The 18738-nt window shown below is 51.6% G+C and overlaps 3 protein-coding genes across 3 annotated transcripts; all 3 read right to left on the minus strand.

The window, feature by feature from the left end:
- Positions 1-1803: 1803 nt before the first annotated feature.
- use1 (unconventional SNARE in the ER 1 homolog (S. cerevisiae)) lies at positions 1804-5414 on the minus strand. The gene is made up of 8 exons (XM_018731224.2): positions 5239-5414; positions 4811-4860; positions 4230-4308; positions 3911-4063; positions 3630-3645; positions 3506-3536; positions 3226-3388; positions 1804-2792 (listed from the first exon to the last, which is right to left on the minus strand). Exons 1-8 carry the CDS (start codon positions 5338-5340, stop codon positions 2610-2612), a joined length of 777 nt encoding a protein of 258 aa, XP_018586740.1. The 5' UTR covers positions 5341-5414; the 3' UTR covers positions 1804-2609.
- Positions 5415-6266: 852 nt separating this feature from the next.
- Positions 6267-9394, minus strand: LOC108921391 (uncharacterized). Its single transcript, XM_029249293.1, has 7 exons — positions 9236-9394; positions 8868-9137; positions 8047-8352; positions 7537-7638; positions 7113-7196; positions 6791-6892; positions 6267-6664 (listed from the first exon to the last, which is right to left on the minus strand). The coding sequence occupies exons 1-7, from the start codon at positions 9366-9368 to the stop codon at positions 6432-6434; spliced, it is 1230 nt and encodes a 409-aa protein (XP_029105126.1). The 5' UTR covers positions 9369-9394; the 3' UTR covers positions 6267-6431.
- Positions 9395-10492: 1098 nt separating this feature from the next.
- LOC108921353 (hippocampus abundant transcript 1 protein-like) lies at positions 10493-17639 on the minus strand. Its single transcript, XM_018730810.2, has 12 exons — positions 17432-17639; positions 16227-16322; positions 14924-14986; positions 14505-14632; positions 14290-14404; positions 13985-14203; positions 13739-13852; positions 13531-13602; positions 13316-13428; positions 12623-12720; positions 12358-12524; positions 10493-12203 (listed from the first exon to the last, which is right to left on the minus strand). Exons 1-12 carry the CDS (start codon positions 17513-17515, stop codon positions 11991-11993), a joined length of 1482 nt encoding a protein of 493 aa, XP_018586326.1. The 5' UTR covers positions 17516-17639; the 3' UTR covers positions 10493-11990.
- Between the last annotated feature and the right edge of the window lie 1099 nt (positions 17640-18738).

Here is an 18738-nt window from a genome sequence, read left to right on the forward strand (position 1 = left end):
ACAAAAATCTGCCACTGAAGGAGAGAAAAAGGCACCGGTGCCCACCGCCCCACCTTGGTCATTCTGCTGTGTGGACATGTCCAATACAAGAGAAATGTGTCAAGGTGCTGCTACAGTCTACAGAAGGTACATTCATCGCACAGGCCCAAGGTTGTTGATCCCGGGGTCGAGGTGGACGGGGAAACCTTCTCGCCGAGGAAACCATCCGAGGGTCTCAGCTTTGACGAGCGGAAACGGGCAGCCCACAGCGCGTTGCAGACAGACAGTGCGAAGGGACAGAGAAGGACAGAGGAGGACAGCGAAGGACCCAAGGTGCTGACATTTTCACACCAGGGCGGCAGAGCGCACTGCACGCTCTGCACACCCCGTGCCCCGTTGAGCTGGACCTGACGGTCGCCATGGAAACCCGTGCGCAGCGAGGGAGGTGTTGTCCCGGGTGACGAGATCCATCCCAAGATCCGGCTCTCAGCGCTCATCTTGGGACAAAGTGTCAGTGAAACAGGAGCACATTGCTGCAGGGGAGGGGGGCTGTACATGGCGCAGAATTAGTCATTATGTAGTATTATTATTGGTCATATCAGTGTGCAGCTGTGGTACAGAGCAGAGAACTATCTGGAAGGGCACCAAGGCTTATCACTGACTCGTCCAATCCGTTTGCTCACCTCTGAAATCCTTCCCGTCTCTTCCCGTCCTCGGCTCACGCGCTCAGCAGACGGCGCTGCTGCGGGGTCCGGAAAGTTCTTGTTAAAGCGGTTCAAGGAAGATGCGCTCTTCAGGCTGCGATCGGCAGCTGATGCTCCAGAGACAAGTGTCCCGGCCGCTGAGAGCACAGCAGTTTAATGAAACAACTGGGTTACCCTGAGAAGTGGCTGCGATACGAGCACCTCGCTCCGCTGCCCTGGTGCCCATCAGCCCCGGTTCGTTGGGAGCAAATGAAAGGGCGCAGGTCACAGGCTGCACTTTCACCTCACCTTCATTCCAAAACAGCACCAAGCTTCCAAAACATGTTTATACTACTTTTATTTCAAGTATTTGCTTTGTTAATTAATGGTTCTAATTTGTATATAGGAACAAAAGAAGCTGTTTGGAATCAGGCCTAATGAGGTCCCCAGACGCTGCGTCGTCCCTCGTCTGAGCCGCTCTGCTTTTCCACGTTAATCCCTCCAACTGGATGACATAACCTGCGCTTGTGTGCCGCTCCAAAGGGCAGTCGTGCGAAAAGACACTCGGCTGTGCCGTTTCCTCACAACGGCTCCTGTTGACTGAGAAACGCGCCCGTTTCACCTCCGTATGACCCGCAACCCACCGCCGTCAGCACGCACACCTACCTCAGACAGATCCGCTGGACGCAGCAAATACCACATTAATGTCCATCTAGTGCACATATAAGTATAAATATTAACTAATCTGAGTTAAGTAGAAGTACTTCTCGGAAGGTTTATCAAAGCACGTTTGGCGACAGTCGACAAACAGAGGAGAACTGCCAGTGAGCAGGTGACGCTGCTGCCATGGGTTCCCCGAGTGGCCAATGTTGGCCCGCAGGCAGCAGCTCCTCGTGCTTTTTGTATGAGCGAAGCACTTACTGTATTATGGCACATAATTTGTGTCTGACTGATGTGGAATGCAAGTCCACTGTTGAGTTGCTCCTGTCTCAGCTCTAAGCACCCCTTCGGAAGCAGACTGTTTGTCAACACACTTGGACGACGCGGTCCACTCCGGAAGGCACTATATTCCAGTCTAACACACTTGGAAAACCAATTTTTGAACTTGATAAATGCAAAAATTGACATGAGTGGATGACGGTAACTTGGCGTTTATTTAATAAAATAAATATGACAACACACTGGCAGCAGGAAGCAAGGGCACCTTGGAAGACTGATGCTCCGTTCGGGGAAGGGAAGGTCACCGCAGGTGGCTTTTCACCACGGTCAAGTTCAAAGTGTGGTCTGGACAAACGGGCTCTCCACAATCAGAAGCCACCTTCCATGCCAAGGGTGTCTAAAACGGCACTACAGCGCACAGCTTTGCTCTGGTGTGAGCCTGGCCAGGTGCACACCTTCCTGCAGATGCCTCCTGAGGATCAAACACATGCAGCGGGCAATAGACCCCGAGGGGCACAAGACACACCTCGGAGAATCAGTGAGGTGAATGCAGAGGGTAATGGTACAAAGGGGGTGGGATATGACCCCTCTTTGTGAGCTGCACCTGCCATCAGCCTGGTGCTGTAGAACTTCCCCAGTGACCAAGTCACTAAGTCAGTCTTGACTTCGCTCGCCATGTTCAACCCCTTAACCAACATCCATCTGTTTCCACGCCCTCCCGCACCCATCAAAAAAACATCACCACCGACCACACACAACTGAGCCCCACATCAAGTCAGTGAACCGCAGACAATTTGCCACAGATCTATGAGAAGTTAACCAAAAGCTGTGAGGATATTAGCTGCAGCAAGTGGAGTGTCGTGATGTCACAGTCCTGCGCTACCAATCAGACTGGGGGTGCTGTCAATGAATCAAAGTCGAGGCCACGCTGCAGTGAAACTGAACATATCGATCAGGAAGAATTCTGTCCTGTGTCGCCTCTTGGCTCGACCCTGAGTTCAGGACATGTCATCTGAGCCTCGGAAAGAGTCGGATGAAGAGGATCATGCTGATAAAGGAGAAGCACACCAGCACCAACATCAGCCACAGGAACCAGTTGACTGACTTCTTGGCGTGCTGCTCCAGGCGCTCGGACTCGGTCTTCAGCTTCTCGAAGTTGACGTCCGCCTGCCTCATGGACTGCGTCAGCGTCTGGGGGAGAAGTCAGCAGTCCCGATCAAAGTTTGAAGGGCGGCTAGTGTTCATAAATCAAGTGGTCAAACGTTGGACTGAGATCAAGAGCATCAGCTGGTTCTGCAGACTGAGGAACCATCTGCTCACTGTAGGATTTATTGATGGCCTCCTCAGAGTGTGTGTTGTCTTCCATCACTTAGTTAAAACCACGGGGGGGCGCAAATTAATCCAAAGTGCACCATAACATTTACATTTATGTCACACTAATCTACTCACAGTTACTTACCCATTTATACAGCTGGGTAATTTTACTGGTGCAATTTAGGGTAAGTACCTGACTCAAGAGTACAACAGCTTGAGGTGTGATTTGAACCTGCGACCCTTTAGTCCAAAGGCAGCAACTCTACCCACTACCACTGTCACACACCTGTGAGTTTCAGCAACTGCTCACCTGGTTGTCCTGCCTGATGATGCTCTGGGCCGCCACCGTGTTGTTCTTGAGGTTACGAGCCAAACTCAGCATTTCCTCCGCGAGCTTCTCCTGAAGGTTGTGATGATGCTGCAGAACAGCGTCCAGCTCTGCTGCCGACTGCCTCTCATCCAGAAGCAGGCCCCTGGGGTGACGGTGGACAACAGATGAAGGTAAACGATTATTTTCTACATATTCTTTTCTAAACCAGAAAAACAACAACAACAACAACAACAACAACGTTCAGGCTGTGAATTCCCACCTTCTTTGCCGCACATCTGTTTCTGAAATGGCTTCAAAGAAAGAAACAAGAGTCACCTGTAATTTTTTTTAATAAAAAACATTAAAATTGTCCATCATGCAAGAAAAATAAAAACAAAAATTACCTTTTTTTGCAGAATCCTGAAAAAAAAAACAAGAATATGGTAAAATTTAACAATCGCAGTTAGTTTTCCAGATTCATATTAAAAGTACCCCTTGTGGGCTTCAGTTCGACTGACTTTGTTGCGGAATTGGGGTTTATATTTAAAAAAAAAAAAAAAAACCCTAACCCTAACTGGGTGCAGGACCGAAAGCCGCCAGCAGGAGTCACTGCTTCACAGCACTTCAGCCCAGCGAGCCGCAGCCTGTCAAGGCAGATGGAGGCTAGAAAGAAAGAGCAGCGCACCTCTGCCATGAGGTCGCGCTTCATTTCCCCGGTGAGCCGTGCCTTCGTCTGCACGTGCACAGCCTTGCTGGCCGGCATCCTCTCTCCGGCCAAGGTGGGGCTGCGGCCGGGAGCCAGAAATTGATTGGCCACCGCCTTCTCTGTTGGGGAGGACTGAAGAGAGACGGCCCCGATGAACGCATACTTCCCGGGGTGGTCATTTTTGGTTCTGTAACGTCATAACTGCAATACAGCAATTGCTAAACGCCAAGGAGAACCGCTAACGTGATATATCATAAAATAAACTGCAAGTGCACAATAAACTAAATAAAATACTGACCAATTTCTCAGCATCAAGGAGCCCCTTCAGGAAGTCCACCTTCCGGCTGTAATCGGTCAGCACCTCGGGGACCGGTTTACTGAAAGGAAGTTTCCAGAAAGACGCATCACAGAAGAAGATGATCTTCATAGTGCTCTTTCCAAGCACCTTCGTATACCTGACACATGTGGTCATCGTACCGAGACAATAGCTTTAGGCCAGCAGGGGGCGCAGTGCCCAACAAGGTGGACTCGTCATGATTGTGAGCGGTAGTTCTCGCTAATATGACACATTTCTACGTTAACTGTAGCAGCTTTGATCGATCGGCTGTTTCATCAGCAGATTCTTGCCCTGAAGTCCAAGAACGAGAGTAACATCCTCAGACACGTGGACCTGAGAGCAGCGAAAGAACCTGTTGGACATAAAGTGTCACCGAGCACAAGGATCCCACTGAGGGGTCGAGCGGCGCAGACGCGGCGAGACATCAGGACGTTCACGGCGATACGAGCCAGGAAGCGGAGGCACGACGTCCGCGGTCCCACCGACTCCTGCGTGTAAAACAGCACAGGATGCGCGAAGACGGAGGAGCAAAACCCAGTTACCTGGAGCTCTTCTTCAGAGCAGCCAGCATGTCCTGGAGAGCGTCCACATACTGCAGGGGACAGACACACAGAGAAAGGCAGGCATGTGCACTTCATCAGTGACAAAACAAGGTAAATCATGCAGGAGAACTTGAGGTAAAGAGCGGTGAACTGAGGCAGAAGTGGAAGAAGAGCCGCGGCGTGGGTCCAAAAACACAGAGGTAAGGCTTAGTAAGGGGAGATCAATCCGGACAAGCCAGGCAGGTAAAAGAAGGGGTAAAGACAAGTAAAAGAGAGGTAGAGGGAGGTAAAAGGAGAGGTAAAATGAGAGGTAAAGGGACTGAGGTGACTGACACCGGGGGGGGGTCCCGACGCGCCGTGGCTCCGCACTCAGTCCGTCACGTAACGTCACGTCACGCAGCCGCTTTCGCCCCCGGCATCACTCTCACCTTCTCCAGCCTCCACTCCGCGTCCGTCCGCTTCTCCAGCGCCATCGACTCACAGCGGGACAGCAGCCGAACGAAATTTATTTCTAGCCGCGAAGAAGCCATGTTTGATACGAAGCCTGACGTGGCTACGTCATGAGAGGGGAAGAAACTGGAAGTGCCAGCAGGCGTTTCCGCTGAAGAGAGCGGAAGTGCAGGAGCTCCGAGGGGCGGTTAATCAGCGCAATATGACGAGTAGTTCGACGTTCCGCTTCTCTTACAGCATTTCAGCAGCACATAAACACTATCGAGGAGCGTAATCATAAGAAGGCCACTAAGACTGAACATTACTGTAATATAATTTTTTAAATGCTGAATGTCCCCTGGTCGTTTTGTAATTTGTATTTATTTTTTATTTAGTTTGTTTATTTCCCCTGGCCAGGTTTGATTGTTCTGGATTAATGTTCTTGTACTGTGTGTTTGAATTGTTTAATTTTAAAAAAAAACGAGTAGTTCGATATTACAACCGAAAGCTTGAGTTGCGGCTGTTGCTGGACAGGACAGTTGACACGTTTCTTCTTCGGTCCGTCGCCGCTGAGCGTGGAGACCAGCGCCGCTGTTGCTGTTGCTGCTGCTGCTGCTGCCGCCCAGCGGTCGGAGGGGAAATGACAGGAAGAGGCGCCGCTGTAAAGTCCGGCGCGACTTGCGCGACACGACATAAAGACCAGAGTGGAGCGAAGTGAAATTAAATGAACGAACGAACGAACGAACGAACGAACCTATTGATGTTCATGCACATGCTTGAAAATGTTACTTCAGGGCTATTTTTATTATCTTAAGGTAGTACCAACACACTATAAAATGCCGTATGTGACAAATAGTAATTTAAGACAACCAAAGGAAAGATTCATTCAGTGGATGACTCATCATGCATGCAGAAAAATGAAATCTATGAGGCTACATGCAAAACTTTCAAAAAAGAATAAAATGAGATAAAGTCTACAACAACCCAACAGCATATTTCTGAATAACTCAAACGTTTCACGTTCTAAAGTGAGTTAAATGTTGCGGGAGAACTGCAGCGTTTCTCAAAATGCGATGATAAGGTGTTAAAAACGAGCTTCGAGTGCCGTGTTCAGCCCTGCAACCCTTGGCGCGTGACGCTCTTCGCAGGGGTCCCCCGCGGCACTCTGCAGGGGCCGGCCCATCGGCGGAGGTCACGGGTGCGTGAGGTGGCTCCTGGCCGCAGGTGCGAGCCCTTGTGGCGGCGCAGGCAGTGCCTTTCGTTTTTGTCGACAGATGCAGAAGAGCAGGAAGGCCAGGAACGCGAGGGCAGCCACGCAGGCCACGCACGCCCCCAGGGGGACCATTAATGCCGGCAAGGGGGAGCTTGAGCCTCGATGCAGGACGTCGAGAGTCGTGCTGCTTTCAGCGCTCCTATCGTCCTCGTCTGTCGGGAAGGAGGAGGGGAACTGGTGTCAAGCAGCTTTCGGAGCTCTGTGGAGCCGCGGGTCCCGTCCACAGTGTCAGTCCACTTTTGTCGGCCTGGTGGGTAACGAGCCCCCGCTGGCCTTACCCAGCGGTGTGGAGTCGTAGAGCTCCGCCGCGGCGCTCCTCGGCACCAGTGTGCTCAGGTCGACGCTCGGCAGCGTGCTGCTTCCTGTAGGGCTCGTGTCACCTGTATGAAAGGTGGGAAAAGTGCTCTCCTCTGGACTATAAACCCTGAATGTGAGAATGAAGGAGAGTCGCCGGAAAGGGGGCGGCTCTTTCAGAGGGGCAAAGAGGACATGCAGCTCTAGAGGCTCTTTTGATCAGGCCCAGAGCGTGGAATAACGAGATCTTGTAGTGTGCGTCTCCATGAAGGCCGTGTGGTTTGTGGACGAGACGGGGGAACTCACCGCTTTCGTGGGGGGGCTCTCCGGGGGGCTCTCCAGGGGGGTCTTCTGTTTCTGACCGGCTCTCACCTTCAGCCCCTTTGTGTCCTTTGGGAACAGAAATCCAGTGCTGCTTTTAGGAGCACGAGACACAAGGTGCTCAGCAGATTTTTAAGCCCTGGGGGACACACTTTGCTCATTAGGAAGCAATCCAGAGGCAATGAGCGCACACGGATCTCCGGGAGGGGCTCCACACATGGATGAGAGGACCCTGGCAGCGTCTCTGAGCCCTGGAACATGAACAGCCAGGGCTCGACGAGAGCTGCGCTCAAGCGATGCTCTTACGTTACTGCTGCGAATCAGCGGAACCCCTGGGAAGAAGTGTGTCTCCCACGAGCCCTGAATGCCCTTTAACACCACGAAGTGGCGGCGTGATGGAGACACTTACTGTGCCCTGCGGCACTAGCTGTCCTGGGCTCTCGTGTCCCTAATGCCACCAAGCGCAAGACTGATGTGGTGACGGCGGAAGTCTCAGCGGTCTCTGGAGACTCTGGAACACAAAAGCAGAGGTGGGGACTAAGGAGTCTCCGAGTTCAGTGCCGAGTAGTGCTGACCGCCGCATAGGAACCGTGCTGACCGTTCACTAAGTGGGTGCACAAGTTGACAGAACGTCAGCGTGAACCTTTGTGCGAGTTCTTTGAAGGACGCAGCGTTGCGATGGAACGCGGATCACGAGGACTAAATGGTAACAGCTAATAAACACACACTGTGCGCGTGTACACGTGACTGGCAAATGCTCACAAATAGAGAGCGGAGGCAGAAACGAGAGTCCCGAGGGCGGGTGCAAACTGGACACCGGTGCTTGGCCCACGCTTTGACAACCTCGTCTACGACGTGTCTCCGGAGCATAAGACCTGCGGTGTCCTGCACTATGGCACTGACGTCGTTCTCGACTGACCTCGAAAGTGAACGTGTCTCTTGGCAGTTTGTCTTAGAACAGAACCGTTGGCGAGCATTAGCGTCGCTTCACACGTGTACTCGGCGTCCTGCGTCCCGCGCTCCTGCTCCACGGACAGCGTGTAGTTCTGAGAGCTGTCGGGGTTGATGTGCAGCCATGGAACTGCTGTCAAAGACCTGTCACCGTCCAGCAGAACCAACGTCAACCTGTCTGGAGGGTGGACGCCGTCCATGGAGCAGGTCACCCTGAAGGGCTGGCCGAACTCGGGCTCCTCCGGCTCCAGGGAGATGGTCGCCTTTGGGAAAGCTGCGGGAACACAAGGCCATGAATACTGGTGCCCCGGAAAGGTCATCTACATCGCGCCTTCGGCGACACGGCTCCAGAGGGACGGCAGGGCAAGCCGTTCAGGTTCAGGACAGGTTTCTGGAGCTCAGGGACAGCGGGGGTTGGGTCTGGGCTGTGGGACTGACTGACTGACCAGAGCTCATGGGTGCATTTGCTGCACTGCAGTGCTGTGCTATGCTGTGCTATTGTAGCTGGCTGCAGTGTCAGCGCCCCCTACAGGCCTGCAGAGCCACTGCCCCGTAAATTCTCCTTTATTCACTGAGCTGATGCTTTTCTCCAAAGAGACTTACAGCTATTCACCCATTTGTACAGTTGGGTAATTCTACTCGAGCAATTTTTGCAAGTACCTTTCTCATGGGTCCTAGAGCCGGAGGCGGAATTCGAACCGCGACCCTTGGCGGCGGCGCTAACCGCTACGCTACCAGGAGTACCGTCAGAAGAGTCGCCTCTCCTGGGTGCAAAAGAACAGCACTCACATATGACGGTGACGTGAACGCGGTTTTTCTTCATTTTTTTGCCGCAGTTCGAGAAGCACTCGAAGTTCCCGTTGTGCCCGAGGTTGGCTGAGGAGATGTGCAAGACGCTGGACTGATTCCCGCTGAAAATTTCTGCGTCGATGTCATCCAGGATCTTCCACCCGATTTCGCCTTGCGGACAGGTCGACGCGCAGGTCAGGTTGAGCACTTGACCCAAGTGGACCATGGTGTTCCCGGGTGTTATTGTCACCGAGTGCTGCGAGCAGAGCGCTGAACACACACACACACACACACAGAAAAGCTCACGTTTAACCTGCTTTACCTTTGCAAAGAATCGGGACACCATTGACCCCCCCGACTGGCCTTACCTGTCTGGACAAGCAGCAGGGGTACGAACAGGGGCCCCATGGCGACTCGTCCAGTGCTTCTCTGTCTTCTAGCTGCTGCTCTTCTGTCTTCAACTGTGGATTTTGGCTGTTTGTCTTTAATATAAAGCCCCATCCACTTCCTCCACCCCCACCACCCAGGGGCCCAAGTTGAAGGTCTTTCTCCAGCCGAGAAAGAGCAAAAGAAAATATTTAAAAAACACAAGGAAATGACCAGTTATCTTTTAGGTGGAATCCTGTTGGTCTTGAGTTCTTGCACACGGACTGATGAGCTTCCAGGACACGTGAGATGAAACATGGAAAATAAGACACTTCACACTTAAGCTCAGTACGCAGCATGCGGTGCTCACTGGAAGTGTTGTAGTGTTTTCATTTCAAAGTGTGCGGTTTCTGTTTCCAAGGAGACCTTTTGACGTTTTCGGTGCCAAATCCTTCTGAGCAGCAAGATGCAAACATAATAAATGGAGATGTGATGAGTTACGCCAAAGAAGTTCCCAAAAGGAGCCATACGGCACAGAAAGGTCAAATCCACGTCTGTCGCTGTGAAATGATGAAGCTCCTCTGGAAGCAACTTTCACCATTTCATGTTTGCAGGTGGAGAATCACTTTTGTTTTCACTTGGCCTGCAATTTCTCTCCATTGTTTCCTACAAAATGTAGCTTTTACCACATTACAGGGCTCTCTCATTCTCTACATGAACACACAGGGGACACACTGTTGTATACAATTAACCTTTAATAAATAATTTGTTAGTCTTCATATTTACAAATCATTCATCACTTTCATTCGCGGTTTGATTTTCCCCATTTGCTCCACTTTCAGGCACAAAGAAAGAGAATCTAATTTCTCTTAATGCTGGCAGCTGCACTGCACCTAGACCGGACCACCAAGCAGGAATGGCCAGCACGAGGACACCTGGGACAGCAGCTCCTCACCGCACTGTCTGATGTCTGAGGAACCACACGGAGAGCGGGAAAGAACCCGCTCCACTGCCTCTGGCCGCCATGTTCAGGATAGGAACAGTGTGAGCAAAATGTAATTCAATCAATTAACCATCAATACAGACAAGAAACCGAGAAGTAAAAATCAGAACTCTTGATATGAAAGCTGCATTCTCTCCGCAGTCTAAAATGTTAAGTGTGGTTAAACACATTTGCATTTTATTCATTTTGCTGACGCTTTTCTCCAGAGTGACATACAATGTTAAGGTACTTAATTGTTTACTCACTTGTACAGCTGGGTAATTTTACTGGAGCAATTTTGGGTAAGTACCTTGCTCAAGGGTACTACAGCTGGAGGTGGGATAGAACCTGCAGCCTCAGAAGCCAAAAGCAGTTGCTGTAACCACTACACTAACAGACACCACCTCTTTTCACAGGCACAAAAATACAGAGGATCCCAACAGGAGAGCAAAGGGCCCAGTAATGGCATCCAAACCAAGAGCAGCAGGTTCCCTTCATCAGAAACAAGAGATGTCACAATAGATGATGGACGATCATCTGTGAGCAGACATCAGTCATCAGGTGGAACTCAGCAGCACACAGAGCAAGAAGGCAGAGCAGAGAGGAGACCGTCCCAAGTCCCCATTCATCCAGAAATGGCACTCAAACGAGTCCATGTGAAATGCGCTGTGGCACTAAGGGCGTCCTGTCCTGTAGCCCCCCCAGGTGCACCGCGTCTCTCAATGCATGTATGACATAACATATGCAAGCCGTCGCAGCGTAAAATGTGTTAAAACGCACATCTGGACATCTTAAAAACAGTTCTATCTTTATTGAAATAAAGACACATGGACGACACCCTGGTACCGTGGTGCACCTGCAGACCTGGGCTGTAGAAAAAGTCTACATGGTTAATGGTGTAAACTATGACAGCAATGAGCACAGCGAGTCGTACCAATCACCCCCACAGAGTCTGACGACAACACAGCAAGCAGCAGCTGCAGCACAAGTGGAAGAACGCAGTTCCAACTGCTCATTCCAACTATCTGTGGTGAAATGCAGAGGACACCTGGGAACAGAAGATCAAACAAAGGGAAGACGGGCAACGAAGGGGACGAGGAGACGCGGAGGCACTCTGACGGGAGCGATATGCTGGACCTCCTCAGAAGCGAGATTCTTCATTCAGGAACAGCAGGGCTGCCTCTCCTTAAACCAGAACATGCCATCCAGGGTTCTGAGAGAGAGCAGACCCCCCCCCCAGTACAACCCGCTAATGAGGACATGTTTCTGGCAGCCCACACTCACACGGAGAGGGAAAGACCACAAGGGGCATGGCACTCCGCTCGACGGAGCTTCCTGGGTTTGGCCCGCCTCCTGCTGGCCTCCAGCAGCTGAGTGTTACCGAGTGATTAGGATCTGCGGATACAAGCTGTGGGGGGGGGTCATCCTGTCTTCTGCAGTTAGAAACACACACACACACACACACACACACACAGCAGCAAAATGCCCAGATTAGCCTGCAAACAGCAGCTCAAAACAGTGACGTCATCCTTTCCGCTTCGGCCACTAAAACTATAATGGAAAGGAAACAATCACAACTTATTAATAATTACAGTCATCAGTCAATCCTAGAGCTGCGTGAGCTCCGGTGTGCGCCAAGGCCTCACGCATCACTTTGTGCCCCGTGTGGCAGTGGCAGCGACGGAGAGCAGGACCAACCCGCTGGTGTGTTCGCTCCCCCAAACCTCTCTGCCTGCGGGGAGCGTTGAGAGACAAGCCCCTGGGAGCAGCTCTCGCTACACGCTGCTGTCCTCCAGGAGTGGCTCTTTCCCCTCCATGCTCGCGGCCTGAGGGCTGTGGCCCTGGCTCTGGGCGCCATTGCTGTGTTTCTTGTAGCCGGCGGGTCGCAGACTGAGGCCACTGTGCTCAGGGATGAAAAGGGCCACCAGCAGGGACAGCAGCACGGAACATGCTCCAAACAGGAAGGGAGGGCCAGGGATGATTGTACTCTGGGGAAAGGAAGACGGAAACACAGGGTGAGCAGTGCAAGTTGGTGCCTTCCTGCGTTTATCCTTCTGATAGAACTTGTGAAGTCATTTCTCTGTGCTCGCAGACAATTCCAGCGCCATTAAACGGGTCCTCGAGTGGCGGGTCCAGCTCTACCTCGTCAGTTGGGTTTGCCATGTTGGCTTTGGGGCCCTTCTCTGGGCTCGCCGCAGAGTCCATGTCCCTCAGCTCCACATGGAACAGGTAGAAGACGAAGCCATAGAGTGCAGGCCCCAGCCCGTTGCACAGGCCCCGGATGCCTGTGATCATGCCCTGCACCACACCTGCAGAACGAGTCACATGGAACCGTGAGGCACAGCAGCCGAGCCGCAGGCACAGAAGGCACAGCGGGAGCTATCTTGGGCTACATTGCATGACTCACCCTGCTGGTCGGGGTCAGCGTTGCGGGACACAATGGCGCTGATGGCCGGGAACGTGATGCTGGACATGGCTGCCACAGCCCCAGCTGCCCACATCATCCTGTTGAAACAGAAAGATGCTGCATCAGTCGCAGCGCTGGGGTCACCTGCGCTCCTAGCTCCGTGACAGGCCGCGCCATTTCTCTTGGCTGCTCTTTCCTACTCCATTGTTTTACTCATTTCCAGGAAAAGTGAAAAAGCAGCTCTAACACAATGAAGAGGAGAATTCCCCAGCAGCCACCTCCACCCTGTTGCGATCACGCAAGCCACGCGGCAAGCCAACGAGCCGAGGAGACAGTGTGCAACATCTCTCTCTCTGTATCAGTGAGCAGGTTCGATGGTGTGGCAAACACCCTTTTCTTTCCCAGCTCCCTGCTCTCGGCACACGCATACGCTGCGTATCGAAAGCAACAGGCACATTTTCGGATTCGGTGAGCCCGAGAGAACAATAAAACATTTCAGGAAAGGGTGCAGAGGAACACGGTGACCTGCTGGCTTTGAGTCCATTGCTCTGCCGTATCTGCAACCGCTCTAGTTCAAACACGATCACTTTCCACTGTAAACTCTGAACAATATTCTGACATAAAGAGGGGGCGTACAGCCCAGTGGTGGAAAGGGGACAAATTACCCACAATGCAGCTGCTCCTTGCACTCACCAGGGCTGTGAGCCGAAGCCATACCAGGCCAGCTGCAGGATCTGGAATCCCAAACCCAGCAGGATGGTGTTCTTGTTCCCAATGGAGCGCATCAAGACACCGAGGACCACCGTCTGCGAAGGGGACACACATACGTTTTACGCAGAGCACTACTGCTCCATCTGACACCCATAAGCAAAGGTGTGCTGCGGCGTCTGTGTGCATCTGCATCTTACCTGAGCCAGGATGGAGAGGATTCCCACCACAGCTATGAATGCTGCAACCGTCTCTGAAGTGAATCCTATCACCTGCAGCAGGGATATAGAGGTCCATGACTGCACAAACGCATACACACAGTGACACACAGGGCCCACGGACCAGGAGCTATACGCAAAAACGATGTAATGTATTGTGGTGTCTCATAACAGCAGCGCCACATCCTACCTGTCTGAGATAGAGGAAGAAGCTGGAGTACTGGCCAGCCTCAGGAAGGTAGGAGAGAAACACGGTGATACAGATGAGCAGGACCGTGGAGTCTTGGCCAACCTTGCATAGAGACTGAGGGGATAGGAGGGCTGCGTCACAAAGACAGCCTCCAAGAAGTCCTACGTCAGTTTTGAGGAGGGAGGGAGGGAGCACCATGGTGTGCAGTGGGCTCTACGAGACCCACAGGAGAAGAGTGGGACTCACAGCAAAAGGGTCCGCTTGCTCCCAGGAGATGGGAGCCCCCCAGGATGCCGGCCTCATCTTCTCAGGCAGCGACTCGGGGACGGCCACCAGGATAAAGCACACGTCCAGCAGGGCCACGGCTGTGGCCAGCACCACCACCAGTGTGTCGCCATACGCCTGCGACAGGTAGGCACCAATCGCAGGGCTTGTCACCAGGCTTGCGGCAAAGGTAGCTGACACCTGGGACAGGAGCACAAAGGCACATGGTGGCCGAGATCCGGCACAACACGGTCAGGCCACATACAGGAAATGGAGAGGCGCAGTACCAGTCCGTAGGCCGTGCTCCGTTCGTGCTCCTGCGTGATGTCAGCCACGTAGGCGAAGATCACAGAGAAGGTGACGGCAAAGACCCCCGACATCGAGATGACGGCGAAGTACCACCTGTGGTTTTTTTTTAAAAAAAAAAAAAAAAAATTCTCACTTTTCCCTGCAGTTCCTTGAGTCCCAAAGCTGAACCAGAGAGTCTCGGAATACACCTGACCATGGGCTGATCTTCATGAGGGGGATGGGCGCACACGTGAAGAACACCGTCAGCAGCAGGAAGGACTTTCGGCCCCAGACGTCAGACAGCGCGCCAATGAGGGGGGCGCTCAGGAAAGAGAGCAGACCCTGCGGGTGGAAAGAAGGGGAAAACTCTCTGACACACCTTTCATTCGGATGTCAGTGGCAGTGCAGGAGTGTGTGTGTGTGTCTCTCTCTCTCACACACACACACACACACACACACACACACACACACTCCAGGTCAGAAGTGCATACACTTTGGGATAAACATTTCATAACTAAAAGGATTATTAGAGAGCCTCCCACAGTGCACCAGGGGTCTCGAGAAGGGCTCCTGTGGTTCTCCACAGACGGGACGCTGGAGCTGCGAACCGCTGACCGCATGCACTCCTCTCACCTTAACGCCCTGAATGAGGCCATTCATCAGGAAGGTGTGCTGTGGGAAAGTCTGGTGCAGCACCTGCAAAAGAAACACAGCGCCCGCCCATCAGCAAGGGCTTCTTCCAGCAGTCAGTCAGGTTCCGTGCAACTCTGCTCGCTGGTTCAAGGACTCCGAGTTATCTTTTAACCCACAATTCCTTACCAGAGAAAATCACGCACGCTCTCATTGTTCGTTCACAGCGACTTGAACAGACAGCGTTGAGAAGAGCAAAGTCACAAAATGAGTAACAATAACAGCTGGAGCTGGTTCCATGCTGTAAAACCCCGCAATCACTGCATAATGTGGGCACAGTCCCAAGTCTACGGAGTCTTCCAGGCATGCCCCGGTACCACTGCACCATCTAGTGGCCACACACTCAGCTCCACTGCACCAGACTAGAGAGGAAACATGCGGTCAAACATTTACTGCGGTGTCATTTAATCATCATGAGAACACACTCTGTCCTCATATAACGGGTTGTGTACAATGAAAAAGCACTAGAGCGGCTTTTGAAAACACCCACCCTTTTTTCTTCCAGCTGGCTTGTTATTCAGTACAGCATTTTTGTCCACTAGATCTTTTTACTTCCACAAAGGGTGTTTAATCTGTAATCTGTAATTCTGTATAATCAGTTGTATAAAAGGTTATGGGGCACAGACACACACCTGGTGTCTCAATAGGTTTTTCTCCCTCAGTGCTGTCAGTCTGGTTATTTTCCTTCACTTTATTAACACAGTCACGTTTACACAACAAAACCAACCACACACTTCCTACTTCTAATTACAAACATCTCACACGCACACAGTCTGAAATATTAGAAAATGTATTTTACTGTAAGAGGGTGGTACGGCGGGTTTAGCCTGTGCCTGCTCGCTGGCGGGTCTGGGGTTCCGAGTCCTGCTTGAGGTGCCTTGCGGCGGACTGGCATCCCGTCCTGGGTGTGTCCCCTCCCCCTCCAGCTGTATGCCCTGTGCTGCTGGGTTAGGCTCTAGCTTGCTGCGACCCCGCTTGGGACAAGCGGTTTCAGTCAATGTGTGTGTGTGTGTGTGTGTATTTTCCTGTATTAATTCTTTTTCTGACAAATTTTTTTGTCCAAAAAAAGACAACATGACTTCATGTAGCAGGTGGGATTTCACAGAACAAACTAACCCTGTTATGGTGGGAGCAACTTCACAGCCCGTGCAACACAAGTGCTTTCATTCTGTCAACAACGCAACAAACCACGTGCACGCAGACAATCTTTAGGAAAAGATATTTAAACAAAATAAAATAACCTTACCGTGAGCATGGGCGTGGTGAGCAGACCCCAGGCAAAGAACTCCAGGAAGATGACCACCACAGCATGGTAAACGCTGGGCTCCCCGATCCCCTGAGCCTGTAAGGAGGAAGCAACAGAGCGTTGTCAGTCGGTCGGAGGACAATCGGCCCCATGGGCCAAAGGCCAAAGTCGAGAGCTCAAAACAAATCTCCGTGCACCCACTGCAGCTCAGTTCCCCACACACACACACACACCACCAAACGTAGTAAAACGGTGCAAAAGTCACAGGACTGTTTCTCACGCCTGTCTGTGTGATACAATGAATGTAACGCTGTTCCAGCACCAGGCAGGTAACATCACCGCAGTGAACAGCAGCAGTAACCACAACACAAGGCGGTCGAGGAATATCAGCAAATCGAAATTGAACGAGTCAGCGACACGCGTACAATGATTTCCAACACACACACAGGTCAGAAAACCTGGATCAGTACTCGATGTTGGAGTCAAGTTAAAATGGTAAAGATCCTGCTGCTCTCTCATGGATCATTTAGCCGACGGACATGATCATGATGATGTGTAAAAAACTTAGCAACCCACCACAGACAGTGAGTGAGTGAGTGAGTGAGTGAGTGAGTCAGTCGGCTGCCCGCGCCTGGCCTGGAGGGGAGGGGAGGGAGGGAGTCCGTCCGTCCAGTGACTCCCTGCGCTGTTTTCGCGTCGAGTCTATTGGCTCCTCACAAATACTGCACGTCTTCATCTCATCTGCAGCTTGAAACTACTAGTCTCAAGGAAGGAGGCCAAACCAAAAAGCCAGATGTTCGCCGCGAGGCTGACAGCTTGTGTTGCAGCCTCGTCAGCACCGACGCGACGGTACCGACGACGATGCTAACGGGCTAAGAGGTTGACACTGTGACAGCATGATGATTCACGATGATGATGTAGCATCGTTTCTAACGTCAACAACCTCTTAGCCCGGTTAGCATCGTGTCTGTCACAGTCACAGTGTTGTTAGACAAGAAGAAGAAGAAGCTTAAGCCTAAGCAGCACCGACCAAGCGGACCCCCCCACCCATGATCCAGTTACCCCGTCGAGCCCCAGTCACTGTCTCTGTTGTCCGGCCCTGTTGTGTTCATGTAGTTCGACTGACAGCCGACGGCGCTCACTCAGCAGCAACAACAACAACAACAACAACAAGAATAACTTAAAAAAACAATCAATTAACTCACATTTCCTCCATCTTTTATTATTATTTTCTTAGCAAGAAGAATACTGCGGTTCAGCCGCTTCTTCTTCTTCTTCTCTCCAGTCATTGTTAACTTGCATCCATTCTTTAGGATGAGAAAGTATCATGTACATTATATAAATTTAAAGTATTCTCCTGACGTAAAAATCGCACAGCTACATTGTTACTGACACCACGTCTTTCCGAACCATCTTCCGGGACGACAAATACCCCGCCTCTCATTTCAACGGCACCATATTATTGGCCAAGACTTAAGGACAGGCGGAATATTTTACGCACGTCATTGGTCAATAAAAATGCCAGTCAAACAATGCTATCGAATAGCAAGTCTCGTAATAATAATCGTGAGGTTGTCACGGTCGAGGGAAATAACATCGAAGCAAGGACGGTACGTTGTGTTTTGAGAAGTAGTTTAAATTCAACAAACACATTTATATATTCCGTTAGCATAATTACCCCATTGCTTAAACAGGAAATTAATTAGAGCCTGCTTAAGCAATCGGTATGGGAGCGCTTACTTTCATTTCTCTCTCTCTCACACACACACACACACACAAACCTGTCCCGCTCGGGATAGCGGCGACCCGCGTAGGGAGGGAACACACCTAGGACAGGACGCCACTCTATCGCAAGGCACCCCGAGCGGGACTCAAACCCCAGACCTACAGGAGAGCAGATACAGGCCAAACCCACTGGCCACTGCACCATTTCTTTATTGTAATAACATTTAAATGTCATGGTTAAGATGTCTAATTTTTACAAATGATATTTTCATTTGGGGGCACAGTGGGTTTGGCCAGGTCCTGCTCTCTGGTAGGTCTGGGGTTCGAGGCCTGCTTGGGGTGCCTTGTGACAGACTGGCATCCCGTCCTGGGTGTGTCCCCTCCCCCTCCAGCCCTGCACCCTTTAAAAGCCTTTGCTGCTGCATTAGGCTCCAGTTCACTGCAACCCCGCTTGGGACAAGTGGCTTCAGCGAGTCTCTCTGTGTGTGTGTGTGTTTCCATTGTAATGGGATGCTTCAGTGGCTAAAATGTCCTGGCTGAGGAGTGCAAGGGCAATGTCCACTGGCCATCCCCTGAGACACGTGGTGTGTGGGAGTGAATACTTGAGAACAGGTGCCCCTGTTATACAGCCCAACCGTCATTTGTTCCTGAAGGTATGCAGTCCGGATACCGAACGTGCGTAGAGCGGCTGTACCTCTGCTTGTGTCTGGCAGATGTTCCAGGGAGGAAAAAAGGGAGATGTAAATGCATTACATTTGACAGAGAGTCTAAACATAAAATGCTGGGC

Source organism: Scleropages formosus, chromosome 25 (assembly GCF_900964775.1).
Source record: "Scleropages formosus chromosome 25, fSclFor1.1, whole genome shotgun sequence".
In the NCBI taxonomy this organism is placed as follows: Eukaryota; Metazoa; Chordata; class Actinopteri; order Osteoglossiformes; family Osteoglossidae; genus Scleropages; species Scleropages formosus.

What these genes read in the sequence shown, in the direction of transcription:
- use1 (XM_018731224.2), bottom strand. Translation starts at nt 5,340, where the DNA reads ATGGCTTCTTCGCGGCTAGAAATAAATTTCGTTCGGCTGCTGTCCCGC. An exon ending in GCTCTGAAGAAGAGCTCCAG is followed by an intron (nt 4,309 to 4,810) that starts GTAACTGGGTTT and finishes ACTTCCTTTCAG; the next exon opens with TAAACCGGTCCCCGAGGTGC. An exon ending in TCATCAGGCAGGACAACCAG is followed by an intron (nt 2,793 to 3,225) that starts GTGAGCAGTTGC and finishes CTTCTCCCCCAG; the next exon opens with ACGCTGACGCAGTCCATGAG.
- LOC108921391 (XM_029249293.1), bottom strand. Translation starts at nt 9,368, where the DNA reads ATGGGGCTTTATATTAAAGACAAACAGCCAAAATCCACAGTTGAAGAC. An exon ending in CCTGCTGCTTGTCCAGACAG is followed by an intron (nt 9,138 to 9,235) that starts GTAAGGCCAGTC and finishes GTGTGTGTTCAG; the next exon opens with CGCTCTGCTCGCAGCACTCG. An exon ending in CGTTCACGTCACCGTCATAT is followed by an intron (nt 8,353 to 8,867) that starts GTGAGTGCTGTT and finishes GTGTTCCCGCAG; the next exon opens with CTTTCCCAAAGGCGACCATC.
- LOC108921353 (XM_018730810.2), bottom strand. Translation starts at nt 17,515, where the DNA reads ATGACTGGAGAGAAGAAGAAGAAGAAGCGGCTGAACCGCAGTATTCTT. An exon ending in TCACCACGCCCATGCTCACG is followed by an intron (nt 14,987 to 16,226) that starts GTAAGGTTATTT and finishes TTTCTTTTGCAG; the next exon opens with GTGCTGCACCAGACTTTCCC. An exon ending in AGCAAGCGGACCCTTTTGCT is followed by an intron (nt 13,853 to 13,984) that starts GTGAGTCCCACT and finishes CTATCCCCTCAG; the next exon opens with TCTCTATGCAAGGTTGGCCA.